The following is a 13,015-nucleotide window of genomic DNA, read 5'->3' as shown; positions in this document are numbered from 1 at the left end:
CTTAAGATCATTCAGTTCCAGCCCCCTGCCATGGGCAGGGACACCTCACACTTGGTGTGTCTTGAGTGACCTTAAAGTACAGCTCTGCATTGAGGATGACCTGGAAAAGTAACACCTCTTTTCACACGTTGTTCCCAGTTTCGAGTACTCAGGATCTGATCTGCTGAGCCCAAGTAATTTGTTAAAGCTTTTAAATTCTGCTTCCTGCAGATCCAGCATAACTGAGAGAAATAAAGAACAGGAGGATTCTTGTCTCCTTAGTGCACGCTTCGTACAATAGCTCTCCAAGTCACAGTCAGAGACAGCTGCAGTGCACTGGAGATGAGAGCATTGGTCTCTGCTCTCAGGGTTTTCTGTTCATGTTCAGAGAAATAGGAAAAAACCCAACTTTGCTCTGGTTCTGCCAAGGCAGCAAAAGGAGAGAGGGTTCACCGGTGGCAACTGGAGAAAAGCCTATTTTATTTAGTAGCTTTACAGAAGTTACACACATGAATAAAGCTACAGAAGTTCAGTGAGGTCATGCACTATGGAAGGGGAGCCACATAGCCACACGTGTGGGGGGGCTTTGACTCACTCCCAAATGAGGTTTTATTGGCTGCATGTCTTTGTATATTTAATATTCAGGCCTTTATTCTCCAAACATTCACAAGCAGAGTTTACTGATATGGTTGAAGTTAAGAGCATGCACAAGTCTTTGCATGAAGCTGGGATCAACCCTGTATGTTGACAAAACAAACTTCATGTTTTAAGCAGCATGTTGGGAACCTGTTCAAGACTGTCTGGTAATTACCAGAACTGACAGCCACTGAGCATGTCTTCCCTTCATCTCCTGCCTTTCCTTTTGGGACTGAGTTTAATCATCAGAGCCTCCCTTTCCTTGTAGCATTCTCTTCCAGGCAAGTGCTGCTTGTGCAGATCTCCACTGTTCCTTAACTTACAAAGGGTTTTCTTTTTGTTCCACAGATTAGGACTCGCAGATACCTACCAATGGTAAGACACTGTCTTGATCTTCAAGCTCTATTTCTTATTTTGAGACTCTTTAAACAACTGTGTTGATCCTGTTCTTGAGGGGACGTTTTTTGGCCCGGTTGCCATCGCTGCCAGTCTGAGTGGAACAGCTGGTTCCTTTAAACAGCATTTAATCTAATGCTGTTTAGTTTGTCTCCTGATCTGTCCACTCACAGCACAGGTCATTCCTTTCAGTATTGCATGAAGTGGATTAATTTGCAACCCATAATGATTTTTGATATTAAATCATTAGGCTGTGTTCAGAGTTGAATAGATTCTGACCGCCCTTGCATGAGATAAACAGGTTAAGAGAACCACAAGCACTCTGTGACCTTTAGCAGCTCTGTGAATAACTCCCTTTGCAATTGGCAGGGCAATTGAGTCGAAAAACTCTTCCCTAACAAAGCAATTGAAGCAATTAAAACTGTCCAGCAAAGGAGACAAATCAACCTTTGAATTAACAATTTAGCCTGTTAAAATGACAGAAGGATCCTGATGTTCCCCTTGACAAGTGTTTATTGGGATGTACTTTGTAATATCTACTATGGAGAAGTTTGGATTTAAGAGAGTATATTCAACTAGTCTGCAGTATTTGGATTGCTCATTAGGGAAGCTGCCTTGAAAGAAAGCAGAGTGAAGTGTAAGATGCTTCACTCTCCTATTTCCACAACATGGAATCACTTGGGAGCAGCCCAGTGCATGGCAGACCTTTATGTCATCCGTTTGCAAACAGCACGGATTAAATATCTCCCTTTATTGTTGGCATTTATGGGCTAGAATTTAACATATCACTTCATCTGAGGGAAGGCTTATCCTGAACTGGGATGATCAGTTGTGTGATTAGATGCTGCGATACAGCCTTAGGAAGTCTGGTGTTCAGTGGAAGAGCCTTCCAGCATGACTAGGGTAGCACAGCTCTGCCTCATGCTTCCTGTGAAAGAGAAAGATTACAACATTGCCCACCACCCCTTTGCATCATATTCTGGAAACTCTTACCTCCTGTTGTCTTGTTTTGGAGACCCTTTCCTCCTCTGTTCCCTCCACTCCATCACAGAGGATGCACGTTACCAGAGAAGATTAATACTGTTGTTACTCCTTGACATAGCAGGGTCTAGTGTGCTAGGGAGGTGCGAGGTAGGACTAACCCTGAATGCTTCTGGACTACAGTCCACACTCTGCCAGAAAACAGGGAGATGGTTTGCCAGCATCCGTCTTTTCAGTGGAGGTGGCAGGAGAGACTGAGATTAATCTCCTCCAATTTAGTGATTGAATTTTGTCTCCAAAGCTCGCTCTCAAACTCCTTGAAGAACAGTTGAGTCATTCCCTTTTCGGTATAATACTTGCTGACTAATAGTGATCTGCTGTATGAGATGTTATCCCGTTTGATATCCCTTACATATTGCCATATCTCTGTTTCTGCCTGTTTTCTTCTTCCATTAAGCATGAGGATATTGTGGAGGCTGACTTCTAGGGTGGCTTCAGGAGTGTTGTTTGTGCAAGAATCAGTGGGCAAAGAGGCAACTGATGATGTGAAATGCTGTTGTGCTTCTGCCCATCCTTACCTTTTAGAAAGCTTTTCAGAAGAAGCAGATAAAGGGGCATGGTCAAACTCCTCTGAATCTTCTTCAGTTCACTGCCTTGTAAACAGGGGACCTGATCCGGTTTGCAGGCTCCTGGTGCCAGCTTATCACGAGCAATAACGGAGCAGGTACTCTGTAATGAACAGCATTACTAGCATCAGCTTGAGCAGCATTTCAGACAGTCTTTCTACATGCAAGGCACCCATTTCCTCACTCTGGTTATCATCATGCACATCAGTGAAGAAGATGGCCTCATGCTGAACCCTTTACAGCCCAGGTACCTTATATTCTGGTGTAACACTGATAAAGGTACACAGTGGCAGAGCAGGTGTTATCTGCTCTCTTACAGTTTATATTACTGTGTTGTCCTGGCCTTGCTCCTGCTGTAGATGGAGAAGATTGAGATGTGTTCGGCTCTTTAATTCCTAGTTTTCCTTAAAGCCAGAGTGTTCTGTTGCGTCTTTGTGTGGCAGGGTACAAAGAAGGAGTTGGACTTCAGGAGCAGCATCACTGGTGAGCCACTTGCAATCCATGGCCAGTGACAGCATTCATGTCATAGAATCCCAGACTGGTTTGGGTTGAAGGGACCTTAAAGCTCATCCAGTTCCAACCCCTGCCACGGGCAGGGACCCCTTCCACTAGAGCAGCTTGCTCCAAGCCCCTGTGTCCAACCTGGCCTTGAGCACTGCCAGGGATGGGGCAGCCACAGCTTCTCTGGGCACCCTGTGCCAGCGCCTCAGCACCCTCACAGGGGAGAGCTTCTGCCTAAGAGCTCATCTCTATCTACCTTTAACCTCCTCCAGAGCCCAGTGAAGATGAGTAGCCTGTCACTGTCCTTGACAGCTTCCTGGTCCTATTACTCCTTCTCTGGGGAAAAAACAGAGCACTGTGCTGGGCCATACAGATGCAGGCACAAAATCAGTACTAAATCCAGCCAAACCTTGCCCAGACCCTCTCATGCCGATGGGAGTGTTTTAGATTGAATGCTTTCTTTGCGGATCCCCCAGAAGTGATAGCAGAGCCTGAAACCAAAGCCAACCTTTAACCCAGCATCAGAACCCGGTGATGTTTGTCCTGAAACACTCAACAAAATGATCCTGCAAATGGCATTTCAGAGTAGTTTTTCATTAGCCTTTCATTAGCCATTATTTTCCAGTAGAATATAAAACTTCATGCACCACAATATCTTTATTCTTTCAGCTTTCCTTTTTCCCACCCAGCTGCAGAGGCTTCAGTAGAACGAAGGGGTTACACAAAAGATGAAGATTGTATTTGTTTTGAAAGGAGACCGAAGAGAATACACTCTGCTCATGAATGGTCACTAAGAGAGCGTTGATGTTCACACTGCTTTGCCGTGCAGCACAGGAGCTGGCGATGATGATAAAAGGGTATAGGTTTTTAAAAGGATGAAAGGAAATGCTCTTCTAACTTGGCACATAACAAGCTCCTGGAATTCATTGCTGGGGGATGTTGTTGCAGCACATACTTCAGTAAGATTCAAATCTCTGAAGACCTCCAGGTCCAAAATATGAATTCTGGGGCTAGCTGGGGTCACAGAAACTTATTTCCCCATGGAAATATGCTGCAGAGTCCCCCAGTTGCCAAGGGAGGGCTCAGCTCTCCTCTTTAAGTATGAGCTACTAGGAGGAATAGCGAGACCAGTTCATGACTGTGTTTGAGGTGAGAAACATCCAATGTCTGGAGACTACTGAATGAAGGAAAACCTCAGGGAGCATTTTCCATCCTAAAGGGAATTTTCTCATCATCTGCAGGCAGTTACTTTTTCTTTCATCTGGGAAGAATGGAAAATTTCTCAATTCTTTTGCTTCTTCTAAACACAGTCATCAGAAAGGATTCGCAGGCTTGATCCTCAGCATGTTTAATTCAGTGAACTTTTCCCATTAGCTTTAATGGGTTTTGTTTCGCTCCTTTTGCCAGGATAGCTTCTCCGAGTGCTTTGAGATCTACAGATGAAAGCCCTGGATAAGAAAGGGTAGAATTTATTATTATTGTTCATCTGGAAGAAGCTGAGTTATTTCATCTCCTTAGAATGACCGCATAAACTCTGTTGCCAGCAAAAGGGAAAGATGCTGGGCTTAGTCTCAACTGTCTTTGCAAAGGATGAGATATGCTTACAAACTTCATCAGAAATGGTTGTGCTGTTATTTGTGTGACTGGTTTCAGCCAGAGCTGTCACCAGTTCTGCTCAGAACTACTGGGCTGGTACAGATTGATCTGTCAGGGCCAGCACCCACATCCCTCACATTTACAAGGCCTTTCCTGTTTCACAAGTCACCACCACCCTCAGCATCAGATCTGCCCATCATCTTCCTTGTCAAGGCTTGAGAAGCTGCTGAGTGGAGCTCCCCAGGGGCAGTTCCAGTGTATTAGTGGAAAATCAAATACTTCTTATGAATCTCTCACTTTTAAGCCTGCTGCTTAACTTAAAGTATAGGCATAACTGCACTTTATAGAACCATAGAATAGTTAGGGTTGGAAAGGACCCTTAAGCTCATCCAGTTCCAACCCTCTGCCATGGGCAGGGACACCTCACAGTAAACCATGGCACCCAAGGCTCTGTCCAACCTGGCCTTGAGCACTGCCAGGGATGGAGCATTCACCACTTCTTTGGGCAGCCTTTTCCAGTGCCTCACCACCCTCAAAGTAAAGAACTTCTTCCTTAAATCTGACCTGAGCTTCCCCTGTTTAAGGCCAGAGTCTAAGTCTGTGTGTCAGTGCTAGTAGGAAGAATTAAGAAGTTCTATTTTACAAAGTTTGCTTCTGGTTTTACTACTTGGGCAGTAGAGGGGAAAACCACTGTGGGAAAAAGCACCTGAAGGCTGGATTGAGTATAACAAATATAGCTTCCCAGATGTTTAACTGCTGCTAATGAGCTGCAAGGGAAAACAGTATTTCATGGTAAAGTCCCTTCCAACCCAAACCATGCTATGGTTCTATATGGTATAAAAGGCACAGTCTCAAACTGAGCTTGGCAGGGTGAACTCTTGCAGATGTAGAATTTATTGGAGAGTGTTTTATTTTACAAGTAGAGTCGATCAGTGGCATTACTTCATAGAATCCTAGAATGGTTTGGGTTGGAAAGGTCCTTAAAGCTCATCCAGCTCCAACCCCTGCCACGGGCAGGGACCCCTTCCACTAGAGCAGCTTGCTCCAAGCCCCTGTGTCCAACCTGGCCTTGAACACTGCCAGGGATGGGGCAGCCACAGCTTCTCTGGGCATCCTGTGCCAGCGCCTCAGCACCCTCACAGGGAAGAACTTCCTCCTTCTATCCAGCCTGAACTCCCCCTGTTTCAGTTTTTACCCATCACCTCTTGTCCTGTCACTCCAGTCCCTGATGAAGAGTCCCTCCCCAGCATCCCCATTCCCCCCTTCAGACACTGGAAGCTGCTCTGAGGTCTCCACACATCCTCTCTTCTTCAGGCTGAGCAGCCCCAACTTTCTCAGCCTGTCTTCATTCTTCCACCTTACTCTTAAAATGTAGTCTTCAAGCCAACAAAATTCTGACATCCAAGCAAGCATGCTTAAATAGATGTATATTTAAGCCATACAATAATGTATGTTTTACATATTAATATATATATACACACACAAATATACCTTTTTTCCTCACAGCTCATTAACAGTGGTTAAAACCTGGGAAGCCATTTACCTGCAATCAATCCAATCTTCAATTTCTCCACAGTGTTTTTCCCCCCTCTACTCCACTGCCTAAGTAGTAAAACATACATTTGCATTTATATTTCAGTATACTTGATTTCTCTTTCTTTAAACTGGGACGATTAAATACACACAAAGGTTAGAAGCATGTAATGCATCTGGAGTCACTCAATCCCTTTTATAGGGCATTCATGTAAAGAATAACTTTGTGGCCACAGCAAGCTCAGAAGTGGCCCCATAAATCAACAGAACCATTGAGATGTTTTTCACTCCTATTAAAATAAAACTGCTGGTGACAATTTATAGCTGCAAATATAGTTCACAGCAGCCACAGTCCAGCTGGGAAATGAGGAACTCTAAAGAATTATAGAATCATAGAATGGGTTGGGTTGGAAGGGACCTTAAAGCTCATCCAGTTCCAACCCCTGCCACGGGCAGGGACATCTTCCACTGGAGCAGCTTGCTCCAAGCCCCTGTGTCCAACCTGGCCTTGAACACTGCCAGGGATGGGGCAGCCACAGCTTCTCTGGGCACCCTGTGCCAGCGCCCCAGCACCTTCACAGTGAAGAACTTCTTCCTTATATCCAATCTAAACTTCCCCTGTTTCAGTTTTAACCCATTACCCCTTGTCCTATCACTACAGTCCCTGATGAAGAGTCCCTCTCCAGCATCCTTGTAGCCTCTTTCAGACACTGGAAGCTGCTCTGAGGTCTCTACGCAGCTTCTCTTCTCCAGAGAAGAACTATCGTATTCTTGCTGACACCCATATAGTTGGAGTATCTGTTTCCAAATGTTTTCTGAGTTTCCTGTGCTGTTCAGATGCTGTTCTCCAATATGAAATGTCTTGTTCCAGGTCTTATTTTGCGGAGAAGATATGTCCAAGATTTTTTGCTGACTTAATGTGGAAATAAATGACTCAATCCTTAAGAATGATTAGGGAAAAAGCAACAAAACCCCATTGTAATTACCTTAAGAGACAAAAGGGAATCTGAAGGGGGGACAGCAAGACCAGTTTAGGCTTCTGAGAAATTACTGGAAATGACTTTGCGTATTAAAAAGAAGACAGAAAACGACTAGCATAGGCAGATTTCCACACCATCATGGCAAGGGCTAAACAGACCCAAGCAGGCAATTCCCATCTCCAGCAATGGAAATGTTTTGTGATCCTACAGGAACTGGGGTTTGTGCCTCTGCTGGGAGTATTTTAGATACTAAAACTTAGCAAGATGCTTTCAAATGTGTGCAGAGCTGTTCTTTGTACCCAAATCATAGAGTCATAGAATGGTTTGGGTTGGAAAGGACCTTAAGATCACCCAGTTCCAACCCCCTGCCATGGAAGGGACACCTCACACTAAACCATGGCACCCAAGGCTTCTTCCAGCCTGGCCTTGAACACCACCAGGGATGGAGCATTCACAAATGAGTTCTTGCTCCTAACCAAGACAGGCTGTAGTGTATTAGCAAAGCATAGCTATGCTGCTTTAACTGTGTTTGTGCTTGAGGTTTCTGCTAACACAGTTGTGCCTGCCAGGGAGCTGCACCTCTTCCCATCCCTGACCACCACTGCCTGTGCTGGCAGAAATCCACAGTGATCAGAGGGAAGTGATGAGGATGGAAAGCAAAACCCACAATAAAAAGCTCACTCTAATCACACAGAATCACAGAATGGTTGGTGTTGGAAAGACCTTAAAATCATACAGTTCCAACCGCCTGCCATGGGCAGGGACGCCTCACACTAAACCATGGCACCCAAGGCTCTGTCCAACCTGGCCTTGAACACTGCCAGGGATGGAGCATTCACAACTTCCCTGGGCAACCCATTCCAGTGCCTCACCACCCTTACAGTAAAGAACCTCTTTGTTATAGCCAATCAAAATCTCCTGTTTCAGTTTGAACCCATCACCCCTTGTCCTATCACTCCAGCCCCTGATGAAGAGCCCCTCTCCAGCAGGCTGCAAATGTAACTGTGTGTTTAAATTACAGGTACCTAGACCTCCGCAAGTTCGGCTCCGTTCCTCACGGAGGCTTCGGCATGGGCTTTGAACGCTACCTGCAGTACATCCTGGGAGTTGACAATATCAAAGATGTCATTCCTTTCCCCAGGTTTTCTCACTCCTGTCTCCTGTAGCACTTAACTCACGTGGAGAGAACTGCTGGTGTGCTAAATGGGTATAACATACCAGGGTATGACAAAGTGTGGGTTAGTGGGAAATCAAGGTCATTTTTATATCAGTGCAACTCTTGGTCCATGTAATAATGGCTTATTGAAAAGAGTAGGTGTTCTGATAAGATTATGGAAGCACATTTGATAGCGGTTTGTGTCCTCAGTGTGCTTCAGGAGTATTAATAAATCCCATTTAACTAAAGGGTTAAGATACTCATGAGACTGGTAAAGGCTATGGGAGTACCGGATAAGCATTGTTGGGAGTAGGGGGGGTTTTATGTGAAATAGTAATAAGGAGGTGTGACCTAAAATGGACTGGGAGCCAGGAATGCTGTGAGGCTGTAATAGGCATTCATTAAATGCCTGAAGAGTGCTTTGAAGATTGAGTGCTATAAAATTGGGAAGTATTGTCATGGCTATGATGCACTTGCTCTTGCGAAATGGCTACTGTAAAGCATGCATGTCCCCACCCCGAGTTGAAAGCAGATATTGTTTACCTTGGAAAAATCAGCCAAATCTAGCAAGGAAAAACACCACATTGGAACCACTGGAGTGAATGAGGTGAATGGTGTTTGAGTCTGTGAATCATCAATAAAGATACATGCTGGGTTGTTTTGTAACTCTGCATGGTTTCTTCTGTTTTAAAACCGTAGCACTTGGCATTATAGCATTCTCTCCATTGTCTTGGGTAGATGTTTCCTTTCTGTATACCCAGAGTAGTTACCCAGCTTCTGCAGGAGGTACCTGTTTTCTGTCCCTGAGACAGCACATGTCCGTGGCACAAAGAAATACTCAGTTATATGAGAGTTCATTCATCTCTCCAGAGCCAGTTTGCAATTTATTGGTGTTTTTCTTGTTGCTCTGGTTTTTTATTGTGGTTATTGAGAAAACCTCTTGTGTGCTCATCAGACCAAGAAGTTCTGTCTGTATTTTGAAACAACCAACATATGCTCCCCAAGCATTGCATATGTATTAAGTAATTGCTTATCACCCTAGGATCTGAACTCCTTGCTGTCTGTAATGGCTTTATTCTCTCAGCTTCCCTGCCAGGTAAAGAAATACTCATTTCTGTTTTGAAGACAGGATTATGGGAACATCAAGTGACTTGCCGAAGGCAATTGGAAACCACTGGTTTATTTGGGACTTAAACTGATGGTTTCCAGCATCCTTATTCCCTTCCAAATCATCACAACCCAACACATGGACATTTGCATAGTGCTTACTGCTCTGGAGCCCAAGCCTGCTGCAGTATAAACAATATATAGAAAGAAAAAGCAAGGTGACAGCTTCGTTGCTAATGAACGTTAGCGATGTGCTGTGCAAATTGGCACATACAACGTGAAGTGGCTGCAGAACAGCCTTGAAGACTTCTTTTCCAAGTAGATGAAAGAGATTGAAAAGGGGTAATCAACAAGCATTGCGCTGGTGATGCTGCAGTCACAGTCTCTCGGGTAGGGCTGGATAATATTGCACCTGCAGTGCCTAAAAATACATATTTATGTCATGTGGCACCTGCCACGTTTCAGCTTGGTCCATGGCTGGGGCTTTTGAGTGTTGTGATCATGCAGACAACATCACCACAAGGTCATTACTGTGGGGTCATTGCATGCTGTGGGGTACCGCCTGCATATCGAGATTGGGTTTGTATGTCCTCTGTCTGCATGATCAGGCAGGTGTTAACTGTGCATGTGCTGGCTTGTGTTGCCTGGTACAGTTCATAGAATCATAGACTGGTTTGGGTTGGAAGGGTCCTTAAAGCTCATCCAGCTCCAACCCCTGCCACAGGCAGGAACACCTTCCACTAGAGCAGCTTGCTCCAAGCCCCTGTGTCCAACCTGGCCTTGAGCACTGCCAGGGATGGGGCAGCCACAGCTTCTCTGGGCACCCTGTGCCAGTGCCTCAGCACCCTCACAGGGAAGAGCTTCTGCCTAAGAGCTCAGCTCAGTCTCCCCTCAGGCAGGTTCAAGCCATTCCCCTTGGCCTGTCCCTACAGGCCCTTGTCCCAAGCCCCTCTCCAGCTTTTCTGCAGCCCCTTTAGGCACTGGAGCTGCTCTAAGGTCTCTCCTTCAGGAGCCTTCTCTTCTCCAGGCTGAACTCCAGGCTGAGTTGGTAAGTCTGGTTCCACAAAACAATTCTAGCACCTGCCTTCCCTTTGCAACCATTGAGTTCCTGCATCAGGCACCCAAGTGTCTTCCTGCATTTGGACCATCTCTCCCTTTAATTCATCGTCTTAAATGTTATTGCCTTTATGTTTTGGAATTACTTCTCTCAGCAGAAAGATGTGGAAGGGGTACAGTTGCCAAACAGCCCCATCCACACTGTGTGTGATGAGCCAGTGTCCTCATTGAGATCCTTAGTCACTGCTTCTGCCACAGTTGCTGTAAATGAGAGTGCTTGAACTGGAAGCCCATCTGCTGAAAACAGAGTGGATGGATGGCAGACCCATCCCTGCTCACTCTGCTCTCATCCCCACTGCAGCTCTGGGCTGGCTGTGCTGGGTTTGGCATCAGCAGGAGGCTGTTGATCATGCTGTCAGATGCCAGATCTGATGGGCAGGGTGGGGCTAACCAAGGACAAGTGAAAAACAAGGTGTAGAGAAGAAGACAATGGAAGGTGCCAAAACATCTTAGGACGATGTGTCATGAGTCACAAGTCACAGGGAAGGATGGCAGGGCTCTTTCAAACAGTGGTTGTTAGGGCCCGATAGGAGGTGACAGCTTGCGAGAACCAAGAACTGCTATAATCCACCCTTCATTCTTTCCCTTGATAAGAGGTCACTGCAGGACAGAAGGAGTGGGTTGAACCTTTGATTTCTAGGTGGTAGGTTTATGAAAGTATATGGTAAGAAAAAATGGAGCAAGGATGCACTGTGAGTGGTTCTTCATGTGTTTCCGACTAGGTGTCCGAGAGGAGCAGTCTCCCTCATCTTCTACATGTATTTGTTTCATTCAAAGGTATTTGGTGAGTTGGAGATCCGACAGACAGGGTTGAGCTAAGGGGACATTATCCTTGGCTCTAAAAGCTCACCCAAAAAAAACTACCCTTAATAATACAGCAAAATAAGCAGGAGGAGAGCAGGGTTGTCCCCCATAACCAAAAGAACATTCAGGCTCTGAAGGGAGAAGAAAGGGTTGTCCAGTCTTGAAAACAGCCTTAAACATGCATTGTTTTTCCTAGTGATGGGAGAGGCCGAGGCCCATGTGTGTGATGATATTGCTGAGGGTTAATACTGAGACTGGTGCTCTTGTGAGAAGCCTGATTTATGGGTACTGAGCAAGAGTGGGAGCTGCTCTCTCCCTCCAGGCTGGCATTGTTCGCCTCGTGCTATGTATATACAAGATGGGCTGGCATTGCCAAGGAACGCGACGTGTTTTCCCTGGGATTTCCATGTGGAATGTCATGTATTTCCTTCGGATCTCCTCTCCCGGAATGGAGCGGAAGTGAATCTGGAGGGAGAGGGGAGGTCACTGCTCTGGGACATGTAGGCAGGGAAACACACTGCGAATCACTTAGGCTGAAGCAGGTTTCTGTGCTACCTCTTCTCTTAGAGCCTGCACTGTGGGAAAGGCTGAAGCCAGGTAAAAACTGACACTTCTTCAAATAAAAAGCCATTATTTGCACACAGGAATCCTCTCTTAGCCCAAACATGCAGTGCAGTGCCTTACACTGGGGTGTTCTCAGTGCGGTACACAGTCAGCTCTCCAGCCCAGGTAACCAGCACGGTCTCTTCTAGCATCCCTTTGGTGAGTATCTCTTCAAGTTTCAGTTCCTCAAAGCCTCTTTGCAGGTTTATCCTCAGTGTGAGCATCAGAGGAAAGAATCAGCATCACTGATTATCGCATCTGTGGCTTTGCAACATTAGGACAGAGGGATGGGAGAGCAACACCGCTGGGAACAAAAGAGCAATCCCATCAACTTTGCATAACCAAATGCCAGCCTCTCAGGAGAGTGTTTAGAGGGAAAACCTTTGTTTTCACTTCAAGAATATCAGATAATCCCTTCACTTAATATCCTTACGCTCAGGATCAAAGTATCCCAAAGTCCTCTGGTTTTAATTAAAAGAGTAATACCTGCAGATCTAACACTATGTCTCGGTCTTCCCGTTTCTAAATCCACAGGAGAGCAAACGCGTGCTCTGAAGCTAATAACAGAGATTGCTGTTCTCTCCCTTATGATTTACGTTGCAGTGTTTAGGTCTTGGGCTGTTGCACCAGCTTCTGTACGAGCACAGACAAAAAGATGCATCTCTTGGCCAAATGTTAAGAAGCCCACAGAGCAACGCAGGGATTTTAGCTGGATTACCTGCCTTTGGGCCCCAGAGCTGAGGGGAAAGCAGCAAGGTGCCCAGCTCAGCACTCCTCCCTCCAGTGTCTTTGGTAGGAGTTGTGATTTCTAAAGCATCCCTTGTTTGAGGGAATGCCAAGGCACTGATGGGAAAGGTACAGTTTTGCTTGCCGGACTCATATTGATTGTTTTGGAAGTAGTTTATAGATGTGTTTTGATCCGGGGGGGGGGGGAGAGAGAAGGCATTAATTTGCCAAGAAACACTTTGGTCATTGTTTCCATTAAATGTGTGTATAGAGAT

At 45.6% G+C, this 13,015-nt stretch overlaps 2 protein-coding genes across 4 annotated transcripts in view; both read left to right on the top strand.

Moving 5' to 3' along the window:
• Window positions 1–9,050, top strand: part of NARS2 (asparaginyl-tRNA synthetase 2, mitochondrial) — a 60,479-nt gene extending 51,429 nt beyond the window's left edge. For all 3 annotated transcript variants that reach the window (XM_061343288.1, XM_061343287.1, XM_061343286.1), the window contains 2 exons: window positions 964–990; window positions 8,250–9,050. In XM_061343288.1, coding sequence (XP_061199272.1) covers window positions 964–990; window positions 8,250–8,394 — 172 coding nt within the window. In that variant the 3' untranslated portion in view covers window positions 8,395–9,050. The remainder of the gene's footprint in view (window positions 1–963; window positions 991–8,249) is intronic.
• Window positions 9,051–11,327: 2,277 nt separating this feature from the next.
• Window positions 11,328–13,015, top strand: part of GAB2 (GRB2 associated binding protein 2) — a 105,305-nt gene continuing 103,617 nt past the window's right edge. Inside the window, exon 1 of the mRNA XM_061343284.1 lies at window positions 11,328–12,173. The gene's annotated coding sequence lies outside the window, so the exon portion shown is untranslated. The remainder of the gene's footprint in view (window positions 12,174–13,015) is intronic.

Source organism: Neopsephotus bourkii, unplaced genomic scaffold (genome assembly GCF_033783945.1).
Source record: "Neopsephotus bourkii isolate Nb327-2 ecotype Australia unplaced genomic scaffold, CSIRO-AGI_Nbou_v1 NB_1825, whole genome shotgun sequence".
NCBI lineage: Eukaryota > Metazoa > Chordata > Aves > Psittaciformes > Psittacidae > Neopsephotus > Neopsephotus bourkii.
The sequence above is the reverse complement of the archived record's forward strand: the minus strand, read 5'-3'. Positions and strand labels throughout refer to the sequence as shown.